General features: G+C 36.4%; 4 protein-coding genes across 5 annotated transcripts; 3 read left to right on the forward strand and 1 right to left on the reverse strand.

Annotated features, from left to right (window-relative positions):
• Positions 1-730: 730 nt before the first annotated feature.
• LOC107193510 (60S ribosomal protein L12) lies at positions 731-1861 on the reverse strand. The gene is made up of 4 exons (XM_015582970.1): positions 1723-1861; positions 1581-1654; positions 1043-1434; positions 731-763 (listed from the first exon to the last, which is right to left on the reverse strand). The coding sequence occupies exons 1-3, from the start codon at positions 1757-1759 to the stop codon at positions 1048-1050; spliced, it is 498 nt and encodes a 165-aa protein (XP_015438456.1). The 5' UTR covers positions 1760-1861; the 3' UTR covers positions 731-763; positions 1043-1047.
• A 2333-nt stretch (positions 1862-4194) lies between these two features.
• Positions 4195-6248, forward strand: LOC107193447 (ankyrin repeat-containing protein At3g12360-like). Its single transcript, XM_015582893.1, has 3 exons — positions 4195-4389; positions 5632-5898; positions 5991-6248. The coding sequence occupies exons 1-3, from the start codon at positions 4195-4197 to the stop codon at positions 6246-6248; spliced, it is 720 nt and encodes a 239-aa protein (XP_015438379.1).
• Positions 6249-19496: 13248 nt separating this feature from the next.
• Positions 19497-23208, forward strand: LOC107193516 (serine/arginine repetitive matrix protein 1). 2 transcript variants are annotated; one of them, XM_015582977.1, is made up of 6 exons: positions 19497-19627; positions 20996-21053; positions 21465-21617; positions 21720-22225; positions 22372-22523; positions 22657-23208. In XM_015582977.1, exons 3-6 carry the CDS (start codon positions 21467-21469, stop codon positions 23060-23062), a joined length of 1215 nt encoding a protein of 404 aa, XP_015438463.1. In that variant the 5' UTR covers positions 19497-19627; positions 20996-21053; positions 21465-21466; the 3' UTR covers positions 23063-23208. The 2 variants fall into 2 exon arrangements, with proteins under 2 accessions (XP_015438463.1, XP_015438462.1); XM_015582976.1 differs by having other exon boundaries at positions 21465-22225.
• Positions 23209-23860: 652 nt separating this feature from the next.
• LOC107193592 (ribonuclease UK114) lies at positions 23861-24890 on the forward strand. Its single transcript, XM_015583067.1, has 5 exons — positions 23861-24071; positions 24192-24352; positions 24517-24585; positions 24671-24726; positions 24795-24890. The coding sequence occupies exons 1-5, from the start codon at positions 24001-24003 to the stop codon at positions 24858-24860; spliced, it is 423 nt and encodes a 140-aa protein (XP_015438553.1). The 5' UTR covers positions 23861-24000; the 3' UTR covers positions 24861-24890.
• The last annotated feature ends 2226 nt before the right edge of the window (positions 24891-27116 follow it).

Here is a 27116-nt window from a genome sequence, read left to right on the forward strand (position 1 = left end):
TGAAATTTCATATTATTGGTATGTTTTGGAAGATCAACTAATGACACAAAAGCTCAACCTATTAATTAAGAACTTAAAACATAAGTAAATTGTAAGATTTTCTACATTACAAATTGTGTTTATTTGTAAAAAGCGCCATAATCATATTTGTAATTTTATAATTGAATTTTGTAATGTACGAAATACATCTTACTCAAGAGTATATAGTATACTAATGCATGTAAAGCAAAATTATGATTCTTCCAAAATTGTATCTTCAACGAATCATTTAACAGTGAAACTCAATCTATTTAGTGGTTTGTAGAGTTTCTTACTTGTCGTGTATTTAGCAATAGATGGTACTGAATTGTTATTTTTTTAAACAATTCTATTTAAATTAAGACTTTGTTATAGATATAAGTAAAACATTTTACATAGACATAAGTGTACAATTCTTAATTTTAATAGCTTATGAATGACCTCTATACATAATTATCATTCATGGTTATTATAATCTCTAATCATACAAGAGATCTCTACATGTAATGAATCCTGAAGTATATTAAATATATGTATTTATTCGTATACAAACATGTTATTTTCTAATTTACTTCAGAAGGAGAAGAAAATGCATATTTACAACATACATACGCACGCACGCACACGCACACGCACGCACGCACGCACCCACACACACACACACACACACACACACAATCGTATAAATAAACATATAGAACACTTGATTTTAAAACAGTTTTATTTTTTGCTCCTTATAAAAAATCTGAAACAATAAAAACAGTTTTTGATTTAACTATTTTACACGCAGATTTTATATTACTTCATGATTTATTATTGAGGTTTTCTCCTCAGTAGCAATATTCCTGACAGTGTATAACCATCTTGCAGGTCATAGTTATAACTGATCAGGTGGATGGGATGCTAAACCCTACCAAGAGCTCGAAGCATACGCTTGTCACCGCAATATCAGTTGTTTTGTAATTTTATTTCTTTGGACTATTAGATATTGAGATGAAAAGTTAGCAATGAGCTCTAAACCTACCATATTCATTCATCAGGAACTTGTAATGCTTCAGTATTAATGTCATCAATGAGGTCATGTGGTGGTCTGCCTTCCACTGTACAACCTACTGACTGGCACGTTCCAAGGATTTCCTTAACAGTACCGCTAAGATATTTTGACATAGATCTTGGCCTCATTGTTCTGGCAATGGCTACAATATCGTCGAACGGTAGGTTTCCACTGTGCTTAATATTCTTCTGCCTCTTGCGATCCCTTGGAGGCTCTTTCAGAGCCTTAATGATTAAAGAAGCAGCAGATGGGACTACCGAAATAGTAGCCTGTCTGTTTTGAATAGTCAACTGCACTGTAATCTTCAAACCTTTCCAGTCACTTGTAGCTTTGGCAATATCATCTCCAACTTTTTTCGGCGACTACAAATATTGAAATATTATTAATATTATAGAAATATTACGAACAGAAAAAAAACGAGGCCAAGTATTTTAAGTTCTAGAAGGAATAGCTTAAATGGGTGAAAATTATTAAGGAATAAAGATTTATTAAAGTTTATTAAACTTACTAAACCAAGAGGACCAATTTTTGGAGCGAGAGATGAAGTTGCACCTACTTCACCACCAACGCATCGTAAATAAACTGTTGGAACACAACTAAATTAGAACTAATATTTTACGTATAAAAAGTACACAAATTAAAAGAAATACCTTTCTTAATTTCAGTGGGATCGAATTTAGGAGGCATTTTGACTGTGTTGTGTAAAAACACTAAACACTACACACAGATGAAAGACGATTCGTGAACTGAACGCGATCCACGCCGCAGATCCCGTTCTAAAAAGGCGGAAAAGGTTAGGGAATCCGGATATGTACCACGATAAAACATAGACTATATAATTCAAGTATAGTAAGTTTTCTTAAATTGCAATGGTAGTGTCACCAAGCGGCTTTCATTAAAAAACCGTAAACGATTGTCACTTGTGGATTACCACTAAGGTTTTTAGTTTTTACTAGTGATGGGCACCATCGACTAAAAACTATCGACTAGGTCGATAGTAAACAACGACTACTTTTAGTCGACTACTATAGTCGCTTGATGCGACTACTTCGGTCGACTAAATGTAGTCGCTTCAAGCGACTCGCTCGAACTATCGAGCTATTGATTGCTATTGACTGGATCTTGATTATTTTCTTCGGGATGTAAACCAATTGCAATTTTTTCATATATTTTTTTATGCATTATCAAGAACTGTGCAAATTATTGCTTATAACCCAATTGATTTTCATACAAAATTTAGAGCAATTAATTTTTTAAGTGCCAATATTAAATAGTTTACAAAAAATTGAATATTAGTAATTGTTTAAAAAAACTTGTTCAGCACTTATATTTTTAAAATTCTATCTATGAAATAATACATTTCTAAAAGGTAAATACATCAATGGTGCTGAAAAGTTGACGACATAATCTATACATAACCTATAAAGCAAAATTTCAGTCGACTAAAAACTATCGACTAAATCGACCATCACTACTTTTTACTCCTTCTTGTGTTGCGTATTCGTCTGTATCGTTGATTTGATTTAGAACACCATCTATATATTATATATTGTATGTATGTTCTTTTAAAAGCGCTAAATTCAACTCTTATAATTAATTGATTAAATGTCAAAATATAATGTTTATTAATTAGTTGTTAAGGAATAGTTCGTAGAATAGGTGAAACGCTCGTTTAAAAGATAAAATTGTCCAATTACATTAGTTGTTAAAGATTTTATTCATAAAATTTGTTATAAAAAAACAGAAAAGCATGTATAAAAACTGATAGGAAATTAAAACGATATTTAATTAAGAACTTGATTCTAACGTCTAATTGTAAACCTGTATTAACATTTGTTTATTTGACTGCAACAAAGTAACGATTCATTCTTAGCAGAGTTATTAACGTGAACGGACGTTTAGTTTCATAGAATTGCAAATCGATTAGTATTGATTAGTATAATGCTTCAGAGTTGGTTAGATACATGTCAAGAAAAAGAAAACTGCGCTCATCTCATACTGTGAGTCACTGAGTCACAGTCTGTGACCAGCAGATAGTGCGCTTACGTTAGGGTAGGGTGATTCAGAAAATCATTTGGATTGCGTCTGTCAAGTTGTAAAGGTGTGTTGTATCGCGAGAGCCAATAGAGTGACAGCGAGACCAACCCAGACTCCAGGCCCCGTGGAAACGTGAGTCAGAGTGTGAGTAGAGATGGCGTACAAAACCACTAACGGTGATTTATCACAGTGATCGCCGAATCACGATCACGGTCGTGATTTAACTTCATTCACGACCGTGATTGCGATTTTTTTTATCTTGAGTGAATTTGCTCACTGCGATCGTAAGTCCTTGATCTTTAAACAGAAAAACGTATTGAATATGATTTTACGACAAATTACATTACTATTTGTGTTTTTAAAAATCAGTAGAAAAAAACAAGAAATTCTAAAAGAATGATGCAATTCTAAAGAATTGCTAGGTAACATGTAGATTATAATTTATTATGTAAAAACTTGTTTCACATCACCTCACGAGTCTCCCATTTCCGGGTCATGTACCATTTTTTTTACATCCTGTATATATTTTTATAGTTACATATACATATAGAATTTATAAGTGTAACTAAAATCGTTTAGCAGCACACGGAAATCACTTGAGTTATTCAATTAGACTGAAATACACTCTACGATGGATAAATATCCAATGCTATAAAAGTTAATGATAACAACAGATATATAAGATTAATAATTTTTCTATCTTCGATCATTTTTTAATTTTCATTTATAATTATTCTTTTTCTGATGGTACATGAATAATATCAATTTTTTCATCTTATTTTGAATAAATATAATTCTGATATGTCTTTCATTACCTACGTGTTTTGTATTTAATATGAATTTTTATTGCTACGAAACTAGGAATTGAAGTTACTTAGTTGGCATAGCTACCATCACTTCTGGCGATTAGATTAGGTTCCATGAGCTATAATACTAGTGAATTAGTATTATAGCTCAGTGGTATTATAGCTCATTGATTAAATTTAATACACACCTTCGTATTCATCGAAAATCGAAAGCTCACATTTACGTTGCCTTTCTGAGAAAAGAAGAAGTGTATGTACATACACAGGTCTGGGTTAGGAATGGCTAGTGTTAATATGACTTTACTTGATGCGCTTTTTTTAGAGATAGAAGTGTTTGCTTTATCGAGTCTTCTGGAATTGGAAGACAATTTATCTTCACCGGATTTTCTAAGAAATTTTTGTAAAAATACACAGAGCAGGGGTTCTCAAACTTTATATTCCGCGTATTACTTAAATATCTGCATAAACAGTTACGTAAATTAAACTGTCCGACATTTAAAATAAAATTGTCAATTAAATTTACAGGACGAGTGGCCATCTTAGCTTATTTTAGCTCGCGTACCACCTAGAAAAATCTTCTGCGCACCATCAGTGGTACGTGTACCATAGTTTGAGAAACCCTGGCATAAAGTATTGCACAATTTTTGCACGGAAAGCCGTATTGGTATATTACCCTAGAATAATAATACCATTAAAAAATATTTTCTAATGGTATTTCATTATAAATTATTTCCATTTTCTATTTTTTGGACTATTTTCAAATTTGATGTATTTTTATGAATTCATTAAACTTCTGTTCGTCTTTTAAGTAACTGATAATTCATATTACAATAATTGTCATAGGTACAGTAAATCCTCGATGAGTGTTCGAAGCCTCCTCGGCATTGAACATTGAATATTTCATACACTAATAGCCATATGTGGATGAAACAACTATCACTGACTTCGGAATTTCAAGCTCTGTTATTGTACTAAACCTCATTAAAAAGTCAGCGTTACACCTGGGGGTCTGTCCTTGTCAGCGCCGAGGAGCCTTCGAACAATCATCCAGGATTTACTGTAGCTACTACACGTACTTACCAAGAAGTTAATATTCTCCTATAACATTGCAAGAATTTTTGGTGATGAAGTAATAACGAAAATAGTGTGCTTCACTTTGTTCAGAGATATAAAAAACATTAACACCTACTACACTGATTAACAAATTTTAAGTTTTTCTTATTTTTGTAACCTTCAATACGCGTCTTTGATAGATATTTATGAGTTGAATACGAATCTGCAAATCGTTTTGGTCTGCTCTATCGCGTGCTATGGTTAGATTTCCTCCTACACCTTTACTTTTGAAATAAATTGAAAAATACCAGCGAAAATTGGTGCGTTTTCGATGTCCTTTTTACTTTGAACATTATTTAAACATATTTAAATGTCTATAATATAATAACAATTTATATAATTTTGTTCGAAAGAGTCCAGAGAATTATCTCGTGTCAAAAGAAACTGAATAACTACTAGTGTCAGAACACAATATTGTTCCAAAGTAGAAAATTCGCAGTTTAAAAAAAAATTGATTTTTCCGAAACCTTGACGTGCTGGAAAGAAACGGTTTGCAGTTTCGTATTCAGCTCATAAAGATCTATCAGAAACGCATACGAAAAGTGCAAAATTCTTTACGTGTTGAATAGATTAAAATTTCCGAACAAATTGTTTTTGTTTCAGGGATTCTCAATTGTCACAAATACAGTGGTTTTGCGGTTCTTCGAAGCTATTAAAAAGAACGAGATAGACAAAGTTAGGGAATTGTTGAAGAGTAAGACCGTTGAAGTAGATGCAAAGGACCCAACTTCTCACGATCATAGTACTCTCCAGATTGCTGCGAAGGAAGGCCACAACGATTTGGCAAGAATTCTTGTGGACGAATTCGATGCTCCTGTTGTTAATGTTCAGAACGGATATGGAAAAATTCCTCTGCAGGTAGCAACCGACGTAAATAATATGAACATTGTGAAATTTTTGCTGGATAGAAATTCCGAATTACGGGACTATGCTGAACAAGTTTAATGACATACCAAAAATAGTTAGACATACCAAAAGTAGTCAAAGAACGAAAAGTTGACATCGATTCCGTTGACAAGAGTAACCATCGAAGAACAGTTTTACACGTTGCTGCCACTAATGGATACGAAGAATTGGTCCATATTTTAGTCGATAAATTGCACGTCAACATTCAGCGTAATGATAACTTTGGAGATACAGCTAAGCACATGGCTACAGACAGTGATTGTCTTGAAATTGCGAAATTTTTTATCGAAAGGGGTTACAATGATCGCTATTAAAACGATTTAAAAAATGTCTATCGACGTGATTTTATAGCGATTCAATCAACAAATGAATCGAAAAAAAATATTTTTATAAGATTTTTTTGTTTTGCGTAAACTCCGCACAAACTGTGATTAATTTGGTCAATTATATCATTCCGTATTAATAAATAACTCGAACGAAAATAAAAATGGAACGATTCGTAGAAGATAAACAGAGTCATGTGATGACGGCTCTGGCAAACAGCAAAAATGTGGAGAACGATATAAACTTGAGACTGAATAGTCTAAAAAGTCTGTACAAAAACATTTCAGTTACTTCACAGTATTTACAATACGAAAATGTTACGGAGATCCTGGAAAATATTGTGTTGGAATCGGGTAAAGACAATGACAATAATTGGAAACATTTTCAAATGAAACGATATGCGTTTGGTTGTTTAGAAAAAATAGCGGCTCTTCGCTCCGATACATTTTTTCAAAACTATTACTCGTATCTTAAAAAGCAACTGAACTTAAATTCATTTAACTTGCGTCAAGAAACGAACGTTCTAGAGAAAATACGGGACAACGTTTTGTTTTATTCGCAGAAATGTTCGAATGTATTATCAAAAGTCTTAGAAGTCTTAGCTGAAATTATTGCATACGCACTCTACTGGTATCAAGTGCTTTCGTCAGAAACGTCTGTCAATAAACCAAAAGATCGATCGAATGTACCGGAAACTGAACATATGCCAGAAATAGAAAAATTAGACAAGTACATGAATACGTGCGACAAAACTGAAAAATTTCGAATGCTCAAAACTTTGTCGATATCTACTTTTGATAATGCATATGGAGTTAATTTATCAATTTTCAAGGAGTTTGAATCGACCGATTGGGGCAAAGAATTGCTCACGTATACATTACTGTCGAATAACAACGAATGGAGCGTAAATCAAACGTCTAAACTTGTGAGAGAAATCAATAGCCTGAATATTTTTTTGAAAGAATGCAATCGTTCTTATTGTATCGAGGATGTACTGGAAATATTAATAACGACTCAGAAGATATGCGAGCTGGATATAGGATTCATCATTAAGGTAATAAAGCTACTACATACCAATGAATCGTTGGACCTCATCTTCGAAGATTTCTGCTTCTTGCCGAATGTTCTCTCTCAACTTGAGCTGTTACATTTCAAGGAAAAATGTAATGATCAGGGAATCACTTACACTGACGAAAGTCAAATCGAGGAGTTACAATACTTGCTCTTTTATTCGGATGAAGTAGTTGACATCACTCTCTCAAAAGTTAAACGAGGGACTCCTATAACGAAGTTGATTTACTTTTTTCAAATAATGAAGGAGAAAGACATAAGCAGGAAGGAAGATTTCCTGCGTCAACTGAATCCAAATGGAGCTATCGAGGACTGGAAAGAGGAGTTATCTTTAACAGCAATCGAGACCTTTATTTGCCAACAATTCCCCGACTGGGAATACGAAACGGCTGCCGATATTATAAACGACTTCGATGAAATATACTTCGTACCAGTTGTTGCCGATGGCAATAAAAAATGGACAACGTATTGTCAATTTAATCATGCAACGAAAAATGAACTACGTGAAGCCGTAAAACTTGGAAAGAACAAGTTGTTACTGCACAAACTTCTTTATGATTTAAATCATGCTTTGTACAAATCGATGTTGAAGTGCAAGTTCTCGGAGGCAACACTTGAAGAAACAAAGAGACTGATTCAATGCTTGGACAGCAAGAATAAGATTATACAACTAATTAATGCATTAGAGATACTAATTGAATATGACGTTAATATTTCACAGAGTGACGCCATACAAATTATTTTAAATTCCACGGAATTGAACGTACAAAGAAACATTCACAGTTTCGTAATTGAGAGCTTTTTTCCAAGTACGTATAAAAAATCAGTTGAAGAATTGATAGGTGCTTTAGTAATAGCGAACAGAAAAGAGAATGTTACGTTCTTGAAGAACCAAAATGATTTGATGGAAGAGTATAATAAAGTAATGAAAGCCTATAACAGCAAGTCAACGCTCTTTGAAGAGGTTGGCTTGATAAAAAATTGGGATACAAGTAACATTAAAGCATGGAGTTTAATCGTTCGAATAGCCAGAATAAAGAAAAAATGCAACATGACTGCAAACCTTACATCAGTATTTATGGAAGCTGTTCTGTCATCAGATTATATTATCAATAAAGTCAGTCTGCATGAAAGAATAGCGGTAATAAAACGAGCTGTCGAACTTACCACTAATATTGAACTCCGTGATGTACAGATACTTTCAGTTCTATTGCTTTTGAACTGTCGAAAGGATAAAGGACGATTAGCTCAGATCAATACTGGGGAGGGAAAGACAATAACTATAGCAATGATTGCTGCGTATCATGCTTTAAACGATCATCAAGTTGACATTATAACTAGTTCCAAATTACTAGCCATTCCGCAATCACAACAGTTCGAAAAATTTTATAAGGCGTTATTACTCGAAGTAGCGCATAATTTTAAGTCCTCCGTATCATATAAGGCCGACGTGCTTTACAGCACATCCAATGAATTTCAGGCTGACATTCTTCGTGATGAATTTCGTAAATCTGGCTGTCGACACGGCCGGAAGTGTGACGTCGCGATTGTCGACGAGGTCGACAACATGCTTGTGGATGGTAATGATCACATTGTTCTGTTGTCTTGCGAAATGCCAGGAATGGATCATTTGGAAACGATTTTGGCAACTATTTACGCACAAGTGAAAGCAGCAGCTGGATCCATCGTTGTAAACGACGGCCAGTCTTATTTCATTGAACGCGAGAATATGTTCGATGAGAATGGAGATAGGAAGAACGAATACATCGAAAATTATGTTCCGATTGAAGGTACCATGCGAGATTTCGTTACGAACTCTACAGAATCGCATATACGGAATTTGATACGGGATTGCGACCCAGCAAATCTGAGCAGTGATTTTCCAGAAATAAAAATACCCAAACATCTGCGTGAAATTATTTGCAAGGTACAATTAAAGAAATGGATCGCGAGAGCAATCGGGGCGAAATTTGATTACTTGATCAAAGAAGATTATTTACTGGACAAAAATACGATAAAGATAGTTGATGCCGATAACACTGGTGTAATTCAACAGTCTATGCGTTGGTCCGATGGGCTGCATCAGTTTCTCGAGATAAAACATGGAACGAATGTTAGCATGGAACGGTTCACATCGAACTTCATATCTAACGTAAGCTTCTTCAGAAGATACCGTCCAAAAATTTATGGACTGACCGGTACGTTAGGTTGCCAAGGGACCAAGAGATTGTTGGCTGAAACGTACGATTTGGATTTTGTAATTATTCCGCCGTTTAAATTCAAACGACACAAGGAAATATCACCGATCATCGTTAATAATCGAGACGACTGGTACAGAGAAATAGTAAAGAGTAGCCTCAGAAAACTTTGCAATGGGAGGGCCGTTTTAATTATCATGGAATACATTAGCGAAACTGAGGCGGTAGAGAAGACGTTTGTAGATGAATTTCGCTACGACAAGAGGAAACTGAAGTTGTATAAAACGGACGATGATTCTGCGGTGGTCAATGAGCCATTGAACAGCGGTCAGGTGATCATAACAACCAACATTGCTGGTAGAGGTACTGATATAAGATTGACGAAAGATGTTGACAAAAACGGTGGACTTCATGTTTGCATTACATTTTTGCCAAAAAATTCGAGAGTCGAGGAACAGAATGTCGGTAGAACATCAAGAACCGGCAACCGTGGTACAAGTCAATTCATTCTGCGCAACAGTGAAACTGATATTGCAAAATTACGCGAGAATCGTTCCAGAAAGGAAGAAAAGGCACTGATGAATGCAGAAAAAGAAATTAAAAGAGTAACTGCAAAGGACGAAATTTTTCAGAAGTTCTGTCAGCTCACGAATCTCATTCAAGGTCGAAACACATTCGTAAAGGAGACCGAGAGAAATGCCGTCGAGGAGCGTTTCGCTATTTGGTTGAAAATGCACAGTGACAAAATAACAGATGATTCTAAGACAGATTTTTTCGAGCGTTTTGATTCGTTTCGAAAAGAAATTTTGAGAGACGATAACAACGGTAAATTAATTCAAAATCCGTACTTTTTTGTAACGATCGGTAACAAATATCTGGACGAGAAGAAATATAAAAATGCTATATCTGAATACACTTTGGCAATCGAAATGGATCCGAATTTCGCGGAGCATGCGCATTACAACAGGGGATACGCATACATCGCGGAATACGGAGGTAACGCTGCTAAAAATACATATTTCATAAATAAAGCCATCGATGATTTCGAAACAGCGCGAAAGTTGATCCAGGAAAAAGAATACGGTTTGCATTTAATGCAACACGCTTCGGAAGGTGAAGTTTTTTCCACGCAAATATCCAAGAAGCTTAATCTCTATAATATTCAAAAGAGTGCGATCGATCTTGCAATCGGTCCCGATATAAAAGCGATAGACCAAGAACTTAAAAAATACGAAGAACTAAAGAAGCGCAATCAAATGACATCGGACGATTTAGAAAAGATTTCAGAAACGATCAAGAATTTGAAGGTTCGAAAGGACAATGTAGGTGTTATACAAAAGGCACAATCTAATGGACTTGATATGAAAATTGAAATGATCAATATGCAACAGTGTCTGCCCGAAAATGACCAATCGTATGACAATGAAATCACAGAATTTAACAGAAATGGAGCTATAGGTAGTTTTCGGATATCCGAAATTCCGCCAATCGATTGGGCCTCAGTGATAGGTCTGCTTCTACTTGGACTTGGTCAAGTAGTAGCTGGAGCTGCACTTATGATATTCACCCTCGGTGGAGGAGCAAGTTTTGGTATGGGTCTGATAACTGAAGGCATCAGTGACATCGTAACCGCGGTGAAAGACGGGATAATAAATCGTGATTTCAGTTGGGCCAGATGGGCCATAGAGAAGGCTATCAGTTTAACCATTTCTGTAGTATGCGCAGGATGGAAAGCTATGAAAGATGTTGCCAAGACCGCATACGCAGGAACCAAAACCGCTGCTTCGTTTGGCACCAAGGTCATAACCCAGACAGTGAAAGAAGGATGGAAAATTGTTGCGAAAAAAGTTGGCCATGAATTAGCTAAGGGAATTGCAAAAAATATAGTATCGAATTTAGCCGATTACGGGGTCAGTCAAACAATCATACCGTTAATTCAACAAAGTATTATTGAAAAAATACAGGGACCAGTAGAGGAAGCGCTTAAAAACAATCCTTCGGTAAAAATGATGTTAGAGTTGGATCAAATACGCAATAATCAATATTACGAAAAACTCATAATGGCTATGGGAATGGAATTATTAAAACCTGAAAGTTCTAGAGATATATTCGATCTCGTAGGTATAGCTCAGAGAATTGGAAATCGAATAGCTGACAATAAAATTCCGGGGCTTTCTGCAGCTCGACAAGTAAAGGCGGCACTAGATGCTATAGTGGAATTATCTACGTTAACCCAAAAATTTATTAAAAAGTTGAACCAAGTAATAGATAGAAAAGCAAAGGAAGATAAATTAGAAGAACAGTGGAAAAGTGCACGAACACCGAAGGAAGACGGAGAAATAGATCAAGATCAACAAGAAGCTAAGAAACAGAAATCAGCATCCCAAAAAGATGTCAACGGCGATATCGATTTGACACTTCTCCGCGAAGAAGATGAACAAGCGAAGCCACATACAATTCGTAAAGATGTGAAAGGAATATCTAAAAGTTTCGTAAATGTTATATCTACGACAATGGTAAATTCCATTCAGCAAAAACTGATTAATCCCATTGTACAAGCAAGTGTAAACTACTCAATCGAATCTGTGACATCGAATATGACGAAGTCACTGAATAAACACGTGGAAACGTACAGATCCCATAAACGTATAATTCATCATCAGAATAAAGGCTTCAGCAATGTAAAAACAAAAGAAGAAAGAAATAACGCAGAGAAAATCCACAGAATGAACAAAATTGAAGGATTGATTGACGATGTGCGTAATGGTGGACCAGCTGGATTGGTTCACTTGGGAGCTGCCAGTGATGCGATTGAGAGGCCAATTGAAGTTTATGATAAAAATGGAAAACTCAAATACGTTATCGGTGACACTAAACAGGGGATTCCGGCAAAAATTCAATATCATGAACCAAAAAGTGGAGAAACCATTGGACACTACACTCTACTTGGAAACAAGGAACCAATCAAAAATATGGCTGACAAAAATATGTGCCTTTACAATGTTTTGGGTGAACAAACTGGACGTGATCCCAATCAACTGAAAGATTCCAGCTTGCAAATAATGGACAAGAATAAGCCTTATATGGCCAAACAGGTAGATGATATCAATCGTTTAGAAATATATTCGCAGTTGAGATTAGCTGTCGGAGGAGCGATTTACAAAGGTGAGTGTCCTGATGATGCTGAAGAGATACTTCGCAATTCTACAGGTAGTAAAGGATTCATGTGGGATAATCCAGGTCATCCACTCTGTCATGTTCCATGTAGAGGTACAACTGATCAAAAATTAGAAGCAATTTCTCAGCATTTGCAAAAAAAGATTATAGTTTATGATGAAAATGGAAAGGTTTTATACAGCAAGGGTGACAATGTCAAAGAACCGGCAATTGAATTGATTTATCATAAACCAGAAGGTGATAGATCGGGTGAATGGTTCTCATCGAAAGGTGGTAATGAGACACCTTATAGATTACACGACCCTAATGATCAAAATCTATATAACATAATCGGTAACCAGACCAAGTGTGATCCTGACAAGCTAATGTCTACCGTGACAGACAATATAAATAAAATCCCAATAGACGAAAGTACACCTTGCATAGAGAACTATTCTTCTGGCGGTAACAAATCGGGATTCCTTTCACAAGCTGACATGAATTATGTGACACACAATGCTCTGCTATTAGAGAAGGCCAAAGAAAAAATGAATGAATTGAACACCAATGCGATATTAACAAAGACGGACTGTCGAAAAGAATTGATTGTTCCCGTAGAAGAGTTAGGTATTACACGAACAATTTATGGGCAAAAATGGAAAAAAGGACGCCCTATTGGACAAATTAAGCCCGTAAAAAGTATAACGATAGTATTGCAACATCAAGACGGGAAGGAAAATGATCCCGATGCCCCTGTTCATATTCAGACTCTTATCCCGAGACTCTGATCGCATTTAATTGTAATTTGTATATATTTTCGAAGAAATGTTTTGAACACAAGCGATTGATAATATGATTTTTTCTTAATTCGATATGTGCTATCCAAATATCTTTCTTTTATTTTATTGTTATGAGATCGATTGAAACTATGATTGTTTTTTTATAATTTTACATTTACAAAGTACTAAACGTGACAGTAGTGATTATACGATCAATCTGCGGATGAAGAATTCACTAAAGATGGTCATAAAAGGTAATAAGACCACATGAGTATTCGGGGGAGACTCCTTTGGGGCCAACTCCGAATCGATCGAAGCGACGATGTAAACAACCGGACGCCAGCGAAAACACAAAATCGATATTTCGGACGGCTTGATAATGCGACATCTAGCGGCAATACCCACAAATAAATTTTGTTCCCCGTTACCATCAAGCTGGGTTTGTGTATTTCCTACGCGAAGACAGTGTTGCCGGACAGTATCGTTTTTCTTACGCTGTTGCCTCACGTCCCGCATGCAATTCTACCCGTGAGGAGAACGATGGAATAGCTACGGCCTACGGCTCGTGGCGAGATTTCGATTCTCGCCGAACGTCCAAGGCCAGCGACCGACCCATCGGCATACAATGTAAACAGACGTAGATGAGATAAGGAATGACGCACGAATGAAAATTTAAACTTTTACAATTTGCAATATATTTTAATGAAAATGTCATGAATGAATTGAAGAAATTCTCCCGATTAAAATGCGTCCAAATTCGAGTGTAATTGGACAATTGTTACTCATACGTAATGTTGCGGATGAAAATGATATATTATTGAAAATAATCCGAATGATGTCGTATTTGGACTCATTTCCACCGACAGAATCTCCTCAGTTCATTCGTGACACTTTAATGAATGTATACTGAAAACTATAAAAGATTAAATTTGCATTCATGCGTTTCATTCCTTATCTGTTTACATTGTATTTCGATCGTCAGTCGCTGGCCTCTCGCCCGGCGCTCAACAGCCCATTTATTCCTGCTGGCCAAAGTTAGTCGAAGGAACAGTCAAGCGACAATGTTCTTTAGCTAACGATGAGCTGAGGCAGACAAAAAAGTTTAAAAAGCCGCAAATCGATGTGATTCATATTGCACTATCCAAAATTCTATGCTGCTTATTTATTCACGGTATATTACAGTCTAGTCTGTATATACGAACTAAAATATGATTTGCAATATGAAACTGCCCGCGCGAGAGCGGGTACGTCAGCTAGTTATCCATAAAATGATTTGAATGTTTATGAGAAGTTAAAGATTAGTCTAGATAATTAAGTTTTAATGATTTAATTGTAATTAGTTGTTTCACAATGTACAGGGAAATGTTTGACAAAACACGCACAAAAATAGTAACAGACACTTTTTTCAACTTTTTTATCTTAGCCTATAATGAACATTCGAAATATGCCTCTTGTAGACTTATATATCTAAGAAAAAGAAAAGTGAAGCTGCGATGTTACAGTTTCCTTATTGTCATGACTAAGTATATCATTACTATCTATGTATATATATCAATAATACTGCTTAATAACAATAGTGAAATCGAAAGCTGGTTTTATGACCATTCTAGTCGACGTTCAACGAAACAGTATTCCTGTCTCTTGGTTTTCGATCGACACCCGATGGTGACTTTCAGAGTGACCTAGGTCAGGCCACCATTATCGGGCCCAGTCATAACAAAATTCGTCGGTCAAAGCAAAGAAGCTACGAGCACCGAAGTAGTAAAAAATCTTCAGGTTTATAAGTCGAAAGTACGAGTTTTTTAGTTTTGTAACTTATTTGTAACTCTAACTTGTAAGTCTAACCACTTTTAATAGTTTGTAACTTATACCCTGGAATTTTCAGCGTGTACGTATCTTAATTAAGTGTATAAGAGGTATTTGTTAAATTTTCACTATAGGATCAGAAAAAAATTGAAAAAAGGACTTCTTAATATTTTTACTATTTTCTTCGCTATTCCAACAATTGTAATTTTTTCGAAACAACGAAAACATGTCATCTAATAAGTTAATCCTTCTAGCTTCTCAAAAAAACTCAAGTCGTTTGGTCCAATTTTTAAAACAAAATACGTACTGGAACAGGTGCAGACGCAGCGAAGATGATACGCTAAGTACGCATGCGACAGCAATCAGTTGTTAGTACAAAATCTATCTCCGCTGGGCGACGAATGAAAGATTGACAGAGCGTATGCGATTAATTGTGTTCCTTTTGTGTCTCTTTTATGAAATATTTGTGTAAGTATATAACACCTGCGTCAATTATGTCAATAAAAAATAAATAAATATCATTTCCAACAAGAGATTTGTATAGTATTCCATGTTTTTCGTATGTGGAATACCCGGAATATATATTGTGCCATTTTTACAATTTGTTTCTCGAGAATATCATGTCAAGTATCTCGTATGTAATTTCATTAATTAAAAAAATAAGCATCATTGCAAGTACGAATAAGAAGGTTCATCCTTGCACACATTAGTACGTATTGTTTAATTCTCGGATTTCTTTCCCTCGCGTCGTTATTTCCTACGTTCCGCGAGAATCGAAATCTCGCCACGAGCCGTAGGCCGTAGCTGTTCCATCGTTCTCCTGACGGGCAGAATTGTCGAATGGCAACAGCGTAACAAAACAATCGATACGATCCACCACGTGTTGCGAGGTTACATTTACCGACTCCCTCTGTTTTATCGATGCTCGTGGTAACGCAGGCCAAAGTGACTGACAAATACCATAAACGCCTCTATCGGAGAATCCTTGAACTATACCACTGTTTATTTCTGTGTCTGGACGCGTCGAATCGTAAATTCCAACTTCTGCGTTCCAGAAGTGATACAGTGACAAAAATTGGATTTCTACGATAGTGTGATAGTGGTGTGTAGGGTGGTCTGGTCTGCGTTTGACGAAAAAACCATTAAATCGTGAGATATTTGACAAAATGTGACTTGTGCAGCCATCTTGTGTGTTTTCATCGGCGTCTGTCACAATCGCACACTTTCTAAAATTCTAATTCTTTCAATTAAAATGTGTTTATTGGTGTTTATACGGACCAGACCACCCTGTAGGGAAGTCTACCCGTGAGTTCTATACCCGTGAAAAGTTCATTTGTGCAATTGTTCAGACAGAAGTTGGAATTTACGAAATCGATTATCTCTCTTGCACATCGCATATACATACACGGTTCCCGTTGATTGTGTGAGTGCACGGACACAGCGCACGGGCCACGGAGTCTCCCCCCTTAAGCGTGTTATATAAATTCGTGATAAAAATCTATGTACTGTGATATATTATACAAATAAATTGATACTATTTTTATCATTTTCTTATACATACAGGAGAATTTGAATTTTTTTATTAATACAATGAAATGTTTGTACCAGTTATATTATTTATATTTTGTAGATGAATTGAATATTATGAAACGGGAACGCAATTTAAATAAGTTGTTGTTAGTTCATAACGTGGTTTATACATACAGAAAACTTTTATCCTTTATTTAAACTGGAAATACGCGCTGCGATTGGTAGGCAATGCTTCCGCGGGAACTCAACCGGCAGACTCGCACTCTGATTGGTCAGGGTTTTTCGTTAATATCTCGTTAACGAAGCCTCGGATAACATTTTTGCTAAGGAAAAAGTTATTTCAAATCATCCCAAGAACTTCGCATTTCTGGGAGTCGAAGCTATTTTGGGACACCTTGTATGATAGACTACGCGGTCCTATGGTACCAATTAGCAATGGCATGCAAAATCACTAACGGTGATATATCACAGTGATCGCCGAATTACGATCACGGCCATGATTTAACTTCAATCACGATCACGGCATCACGGTCGTGATTTAACTTCATTCACGACCGTGATTGCGATTTTTTTGAGTGAATTTGCTCACTGCGATCGTAAATCCTTGATCTTTAAACAGAAAAACGATTCAATATGATTTTATGATGAATTACATTACTATTTGTGTTTTTAAAAATCAATAGAAAAACAAGAAATTCTAAAAGAATGAGTTGCTAGGTAACATGTAGAATATAATTTTTAATTATTAATTTATTCATTATTTTTTATTGTTTCTAATTATTCCTTCACTTTATACGATATAACTCGAATGTTTGTTTCGATGTCGTTAATATAAAATATACAGGTTATGTGTCACGTGTAAAGAACTGTTATGTTCTTCCACCAATTAGAAACGATTACAAAAAATCACGAATCACTTTGAAAAATCACCGTGATTGGGAACATAGACATATACAGACGGGACATTAACTGAGCGGGGGAGTAAGATTCGCGGTAAGGGGGTGGATAATGGTAAATCGGGTAACTTCGTTCCTTTTCAGTGCTATTCCGGTATACAATCACGTTACATACATGTATACTACGAGAGATGAAAAGAATCTACCTATTATACGTTAAAAATTCCATGTGTCATGTAATTTGTACAGATATATGTACTTAACAAAACTAATAAATAGTACAAAGCATTAAATAATAGTATGACACACAGCCCACCAGCCATTAATAACGAACCGAATGCATTCGAAGCTAACCGACGTACGGTACGTCACGTACCTCTAACGACCGCTGCCTTTTCCCCTCCAATCCTACGGTCCCTAGACGAAAGTGGTAGCTTATGCTCCGTCTATACATATATGTCTATGATTGGAAACGAACGTGATCGAATCACTCGTGATTCACAAGTAGCAGTTCACGCCATCTCTACTTCTGCCTTCTGCCCACGTGTGCCCTTCGGTCATACTTCATCCCTACCATAAGACGCGCAGTCTACCAGTCTACTATGTATATGTATATGCCTATATCACAGACGAGGTATAGGAGTAGACATTTCATCCAACGTATTTTTCCGGCCCACTTTTCTGGGATTACGTACCCCATTTCCATTTTAGTGTCACTATCCACCGCAGATTCACCGTTCTCAAAACGTAGAGGTCGCTAAAATCATAGACTTTTTAAGGTGTCGGTACTACAGTTTCGGTGGGCCACCAACTCCCATAAGATGAAATGTCTACTTCTATACCTTGTCTGTGCCTATGTATAGGAGCTAATGAGCATCAATGAGCACCACTGACTGGGAGAGTGGACTCCTCTACGAAGTGGTGATGGAGGTCCGAGTTTATTATGAATCCGAGGAAAAAGGAAGATATGCGGTGAACCATTCCTTCTTCTTTCTATTAGCCTCTCTACCTGACCAGTGGGAAGATCATTATTGTAAACAATATCATAGCACCATCTAGGATACAGAATATGATACTAATTCGCTAGTAGCTTACGCATTTTAGCGTAGATGACGCCAAGAGTTGTTTGACCATTTTTCTGATACATACAGAAAATTAAATATTAATTAAAAATACTACTCGACAATAAACAAAAGACATTGTATACCATCGAATAAGTAAACATAAGAGTTCTTATTCCGACTGGTATTTGTCAGTTTGTCAAAGTCTAGGGTGGACATCTATGTGTTTTAATCGATGGTGTACCCCGCGAGCAAACTCGGCTTCTGCTAGGGGAAAAAGTGATATAGGCCAAGGGCCTGCTACCATTTAATTTTGGGAGATACTGAAATTTATGCCAAATTAACAATCGGTTTAACATTTATTTCAGAACTTGAAATAAATTTACTAAGTGATAGGAGACTTTTCTTCTACGCCATTTTTTCCCCTAGCAGAAGCCGAGTTTGTTCGTAGGGTATATGCGCTATACGTATAGAACTGTATACAACAGTATATGCATTCGTGCCTCTTTCATTTTCATAATATATGTACATTTTACGTGAAGAAATACGTGTACTCTCATTAAAATAGAAAATTAATAATTCTATCAACATTAACTACTTCGTAAATATGATGTAGAAAATCGCCACATATAAGCTAAAGATGTAAAAAACCGTTCATAAATAACATAAGGCGTTCGTAATGTGTCGATTGATCGCAACGACATCTGCCGCTCGTCTCGCTTGGAATTGCTTGGAATGCATCTTCTGCATTTGGTGCGGCTCAACGAAGAAAAGTCTTCAGAACAATCTCCATTCGTTGAACGTCACGCGGAAGTGAATCACCGAGATTCGTGGCAGAAAATGCAAGTTTTCGAGTTGCCGCGGTGAGAAAAGTGAGTGTCGTTGTCTGGAAGGGTTCATGAGCCCGGTGATTGTCGTGAGATTCCCACAAGTAGAGCCGCTCACTGGGTGGGCAATTGATTTTCAAAGTGACCGTCGGCCGCAAGCGAATGAACGCCTCTGACGCTTCGGGTACGCGTAGCAGCCAGCGCTGCTAGAGTTTTAGATCTATTCCGAGTATCGTCGAATAAAAGTTTTGTGAAGCCACGTTAAAAACGAAAAAAAGAAAGCAATTAAATAAAATATATATATATATATTTATATAAAACTAGTGCCAAGGTGTGTACCCAACAAATGGAAAAAGCGAGAAGAGCCGACCTTCGCTTTTACTGAAAGAAAGGAGCGAAGGAGGCTATACGCGTTACATACCGGTTCGAACTCTTTCTCTCTCTTTCTCTCTATCACCTCGAGCTTGCACTTGAGGTATTCCGCGATTCTCGATGTATCCGTTACGACACCAGTACGGTGTTACCCGGGTAATATCTGAAATGGTGTCGCGAGAAATACGGCGGTTCCGCCGGTCGCGAAATCGCGCAGTCGGGCCTTCGCGTGACCTTGACGTACCCGTTACTCGAGCCACAAATTCCGTGTCGCGTCTCGTCGGTGTGGCTCCGAGTCGTACGCGACAAGATATCCTCGGGCGTGTACCGAAAAGGTGACCGTTCCGCGCTCGACATCTCCGACGATGTCTCGATACTCATACCGACAAAAGCTTCGGCCGCCGCGACGTACACCGAATTTTCTCGTCCTCTGTGTGTACGAGCGGTGTTAACATCGATGGCCGGTTTTGTCGTGTATCGGTAATCGGCTACGCGAGTGCCGCCGGGTATGGTATTACCCGGGTAATGCCCGAGAGAAACTTCACGTTTCATGCGTATTCGGTTCGGTAAACGAGAAAAAAAAAACAGCCAAACCGCGGAAAACTTGGACACGACCGAGCTCTCGGTTCTCGCGTGCACGCGACGCCTTCGAAAGGCGATCTCTGAATTTGGTTCGACTCATTGAAAGTCCACGGGACCAACATTTATGGATCGTGGATCGAAGCGTACTGCAATTCTGGACATGCGGAGAGTGGCGATGGTAAGGCATCGCGACGGGTGATGTCCAGTACCACATATATGGATTTCGCGAATTCAAATTCTGAGAAACGCTTTCGATCGGGAATACTAACTTTTCCGCTGCTTGACCACTGCGGATGATACCTATTTGTGACGTATAGAATTTTTAACGTAGGCCAGTCGACCCAAAGGACGAGTGGCACTGGTTCCTCTAGCTGTCTCATGGCGATTAATTCAACGTATTATCATCTTTATGGCCGTTCTATTATGTTTTGAGAATTAACGTGTTCACTGCTCTCGCAGGAGTTTGGATCACCAGTTTTCGCTCCTCCAGTGTCATCTATATTATCATCTCTGTAAGGTAAACACCTTTAAAATCACCACTTTATAATGTAAAAACCTGTATAGTACACGCCTCCGTGTTGTAATGTTATAGCCTCGTAGAGATATAGCGTGATCGTAGATTAACACATCGTACGGCGGCCCTCAGGGTTGTACCCTGTTGTAAGATTCTGCACAATAAAAAAACGACGATTTATGGCTGTATTTCATTTACACATAGAAAAATTGAAAATATTTGGAATTTGTGTTTTAATATAGCATATAAGGTACATTGACTCTGTTTTAATCATTACTCTAAATATCAGGCCCTTGTTTCTACGGTTCAACTGATTTTACAACCACACTATATCTCTGCGAATTAGTATGTTAAAGATTTACATAAATAATGATAGAGAATAAAGGATATTTATGTCTATCAATTATCTTACAGGAATGTCACGGGACTATGATAGACGAAGAGGAGGCAGCGGTAGTGGTAGCAGCTCGAGTAAATTACGGATGGATACCAGTGTATCACAACCCAGACCACATGGTGAAAATTCTGGGAAGAGGAGAGAATTAGATAGTGTGATGCGGAAAGCTCGTGAGTCTCAATCAAGTTATTGGAATAAAAAGCTTCTGGAGGTAGAGGAACGAGACCCGAATCGATGGAGGCACAGCGGATACAAAGAGTTGTATGTTGGAGGCACAGCAAGTGGAGAACCCAGCAGAGGACATCCTCGCAGTCCGAGAAGTCCTAGACCCAGGAGTCCCCATAGTCCAAGACCGCGCAGTCCTCGAACTAGAAGTCCACGTTCACCTCGCGATAGATCGCATACCAGAGGAAGACAGGCACGCAGTCCAAGTACAGGCAGTACTTGTTCCGATAGATCGTGTAGCGTTTGTTCGCCGAAAGAACGGCGTCGTATCGCCCAGCCTTCGCGTTCGCGTTCAAGATCACTGACACCAGTTCGAGCTCGAGCACATCCTAAAGAAATAGTACCGTCGAGTTCCCGAGTAATGCCGGCTCGAACTAGACCACGGTCACCTCCTTTGCCACGTCCACGCACACCCCCGCCTACACCACAACCCCCACCGCGTCACCAAAAGGATTACAAAGCTATTAAAGAAAAAGAAGCCAAAGTTCGACGCAAAGAAAAGCATCATACTCGAATCCCAGAAGATCCGCGTGTCCCAGATCCAATACCATTGGTAAAACATATTTTTGTTGATGTACATAATTATGATGTATGGTCCTCTAATGTAGCGACTGTTCTTTTCACTTATATTACTATTCCTTATTTAGTTTTATTTTCATTCAGTTGCGATTCCAATATGTAACTATTGAACTTGTGCAGATGCGTAAACCTGTAAAGGTAGAAAAAACACACTCAAGTCACGGAGCAGCTCAAATGATTAGGCCACCACCTGAATCCTCACCAAGCGAAGATAGCGATAGTTCTTCCACTACATCGCACGTGGGTCCACCTAGAATGACATTATCAGAACGGTATGGTTTCAAGCAACGCATAATACATTCTGAAATTGTAATATTATTTAAAACTTTACAAACTGGTCTTTTATAATGAAGTCGTATTTGATCATAATAATAATTAGTATGATATGTTACAACTTTCTTATAGATTTGGCAAAATGGCACAATGGAGTGTAGATCGCAGGGATATGGAAAACATGCGCATCACAAAGGATGGGGAAAATGCGATGAAAGTTGTAATAGAGGGTGAAGAAAGAATTGCAAGATTAGGATACGATTCTCCACCACCAGGACATTATCCTGAATCACTATTAGCACAAGGACCAAGAGGTCTTGAATGTTGGGACGATGTTCGTGTTAGATATGATTATTACAAAGCGAGAGGTTACCTTCGAGACCTTACATTAGACGACTACATAAAGTGGGAAGAATGGTGGTATAAATATCAAGAATGGTTAGAAGCAGAACGATTTTATGAGCAATGGGCCTCATCAAACCGTCCTGCTGGTGGAAGTCGCAAGAGACGTGGTAGACGTAACAACACTGCTCACTGAACTCCACAAGCCCAGTTACAAACCATTCTTGATTCATAGACATTGTCATCAATAAAACATACTGTAATATTTGTTGTGCTTAGAAAGGACTGCAGATATGGTGTGCAAATGCTCTATTACATACATAAATACATACCTATATGAAAACACACAAAAATATATATACGTATATGATTATAATAAAAGGTATGACTGTGCTGTAAAAACCTCATTCTCATCGGTTTATTAAGTAAAATTTAATATACAAAATTTTTGTTTCTTATTTTGTTTGTCTTTCGTATTTGATGTACACTGAAATGTATAAAAATGTATTCTTTACGCTTCCCAAAGTATTAACACTATTATAAAAAAAGTGATTTGTACATGTTTTCTTTCTTAAAGTATTTATCATTTTATCTTGAAACAATTTTTCTTAATCGTATTAAATACCTTTAATTCTAAAGTTTTAATTAACTTTATGAATTAATAAAGTTTTGCTTTTTAATAAAAGCATCAGGAGTTTATTAATTATATAAGGCGTTGTCAAGATCATAGTATAAGAAAAAATTGATTCTTTGTACAGAAGTAACACATTTGTATAAAAAAAAGTTTCATTTAATTCCATATCTCAGAAAAAATCAATTCTGTTTCAAACATGCTTCTATTCTCATTTACGAATATTTTGAATCTAAAATTATTATTAAAAATATTACCAATATGTAAGGCAAATTGAAAATTTATTTATAAATTTATGTGAAAATTATCATTGTATTGGGCACATTTAAAGAACGTACGTAAATTTAAAAGTTAGATAAATTGCATGAGATAAGCATTGCCCCGAGAAAGGGTTAAAGGTTTATCAGACTAAATGTGAATATATAAGTAACGTATGCATAACCACTGAAACAGTACTGTTTAAAGTACGTAGTGAATACGTTTAAAGTGTAACGGTGGTAATCATGGCATCAAAGAAGATTGTACGAAAAATAATATCATCTTCATTGAGTCCAAAGCCCGTCGGACCGTACAAGTAAGCAAGTGAAATATATTGTGCACAAATATTTTGAATTATTTAATAACTGTTCTTTACACATATCTTTTCGTTGTGGCGTTTCGAATAACTTAGTACAAACAACTTTTATTTTGGTAGTCAAGCAGTACTTGCAGACAGTACTTTGTATTTATCCGGAGTTCTTGGGGTCGATGTGAATACTAATAAACTTGTCGACGGAGGTGCCATTGCTGAGGCTCGTCAAGCTCTTAAAAATATGGGAAATATTCTGAAAGAAGCTGGATCAAATTATGACAAAGGTCATACTTATTTGACAAATAGATATTATTTTTAAAAAAATGGTTTTACATGAATTTTTGTCTCTGAGTTGATTACAATTCGTTTCAATTTTCAATTCTAATTTGTACATAATGAATTGGCCATTTCGTGAGTATGACTAACACAATTTTATATTTTTTTACAGTTGTTAAAGCAACCATCTTTTTAAACGATATAAATGATTTTGCCGGAGTTAATGAAATTTACAAAGAATGTAAGAATAATCCTAATTCCATTGAATCTTATGTTACTGACAAATCATATTTGATGTTTATTTATCTTTGTTTCTATTTATACAGTTTTCACACAAAATTATCCAGCTCGTTCTACATATCAAGTTGGAAAGTTGCCTATGGTATGAAAGAAATGTTTTATATTTTGCACAGTAAAGTTTGTTAATATTAATTATGTACAATATTACAGGGAGCTCAAGTTGAAATTGAAGCTATTGCTGTTGTTGGAGAAGTAGAAACAATTTCTATGTTGTAAGTCAAGATTATGTTACAAATATGTTACATCTCAAAGAACTATATGTTATTGTTTGTTTAAAATTTTGAATAGTGTACTAAATAGATTTTTTGGATCTATCAATATAAGGTATCTATATGATATCTTGAAAAAAGATCATTTGCTCATATTTCATACTACAGTTCTTGTTGCTACATTGTACTGTATCAAATATTGCTGTGTTTTGTACTATGGAAATGAATGTATGCACATACAAAAAAAGATTATGAATACGTCATATACTGCTTTTGTATTCATTTATGTCTTTCCTATAAATTATGCTACAGGTATCTTATACAAATATTTAACATATATATATGAATAGACAACATTAAAATAGTGTTAATTTGTTATTTATATTAATAAATTTATTATTTATTATTTCATAAATCCCTGAAAGATTCAATAGTTCAATTGTAAGTTCCTTTTTTCAGTTACGCCACGGACGAAATATAGGAGTAGACATATCATCCAATGTACTTTTTCAATCCATTTTTCTGGGGCACTTCATCTGGATTCGTTCGATTCCAGGGGCCGCAGAACCCCAACACCGTTGAATTGTCACTACTCAATAGAGATGGCGTGCAAAATCAATAACGGTGATTTATCAGAGTGATTGCCGAATCACGATCACGGTCGTGATTTAACTTCATTCAAGGCCGTGATTGCGATTTTTTTATCTTGAGTGAATTTGCTCACTGCGATCGTAAGTCATTGATCTTTAAACAGAAAAACGTATTCAATATGACTTTACGATGAATTACATTACTATTCGTGTTTGTAAAAATCAGTAGAAAAAACAAGAAATTCTAAAAGAATGATTTGCTAGGTAACGTAGATTATAATTTAAAATCACTAATTTATTCATTATTCTGCATTGTTTCTAATTATTCCTTCACTGTATACGATATAACCACCAACTAGGTATGGAATATACCTACATATCATCCAATACTTTTTCTCTGTCCCACGTTCATAGGGTACATAACCCTGTTACCATTTTAGTGTCAATACCCGACGTTACCGATAAAGCATGAATTCTGAGTATTATTAGCACAAATGAAGTGTTATATATTCCATTCATATTACTGTATCTATATGATTTGACGGTAATAAAAATATCCGATGCTTCAGTTTAAGGTTAAGGGACACATATGACAGTCATGAAACGGAAAAGTATATATTTTTTCACTTAACTACAAGACAATTTATTCTAAATGCATCGTTAATGGACATTTTTATTAATGTTACTTTTTACATGTTCTTGTTTTATTCGTTTTTATATCTTTCCTTACATTTGTATATTTGTAACAGATAAATTCAGAATAGATGTAGTTTCATAAATAGTTTATCAAATCTATGTGGGAGAATATATATACCACTTTCATTAACATCTACATATTTATAATTTATATGGGAGTGTGTATAGTTTTATTGCCTATTGTAAGAATTTTAATACGCACGAACAATTACTTTCTGGCAATTGGTAAATTTTTACATATGAATTTACTTACACGTTATTTACTTCCAAAAATTTTATTTATTGCGAGTAATTAAATAATGAACGTATGTTAATATTCAGCTACGTGTCTCTCAAAGTAAGTGAAATATAGAAGTTTTCTTGAAAATTAGTGTCAAAGAATGCAGCAACTGGTCAGATTAGTTTCGTAAATAAATTGAAACCCTCTATCGGCACACTGTTTTTTAGGCTATCAAATATCATACGGAGTCTTTTAGAAAGTGGTAAAATCTTTTACACAAGTTCAATGAAATACTTTCAGGTACTCAGTTTAGGGCTATGAAATTAGAATGTTCAAGAAGAGGTAAAGAACTTTCATATTATTCCCATTCATTACAATTTCCCTTGCGGGAATGCCTTACCGTCTCGTGGCCCCGGAATTCCGGGAATCGGGTGATGACGTCACGGCATTCGAGCGAGAGCGGTAGAGCGAGCTGCGGCATCGGTGCTCTCCGTCGGTGTGATGCGTGCTGAGAAATTACAGGGGTCTATGGGGGGAGATGTGCGAGCGAGAGAGTACGGTAGAGCGTGCCGTGGTATCGGTGCTCTCCGTCAGTCCAATGCGCTAGTGACGTTGCGTCCTGGTCGTACCATCTGGTGTTTGGGTCGTTCAAGGAGGAAGGTCGTTCAAGCCGGCAAAAACAATTCAACACGAACAAACCTGCGTACGCCCAATACATAACGGCGTTAGCTTCCTCACTTTCTCGTGAGCCGTCGCG

Source organism: Dufourea novaeangliae, unplaced genomic scaffold (genome assembly GCF_001272555.1).
Source record: "Dufourea novaeangliae isolate 0120121106 unplaced genomic scaffold, ASM127255v1 scaffold6, whole genome shotgun sequence".
Lineage (NCBI taxonomy): Eukaryota > Metazoa > Arthropoda > Insecta > Hymenoptera > Halictidae > Dufourea > Dufourea novaeangliae.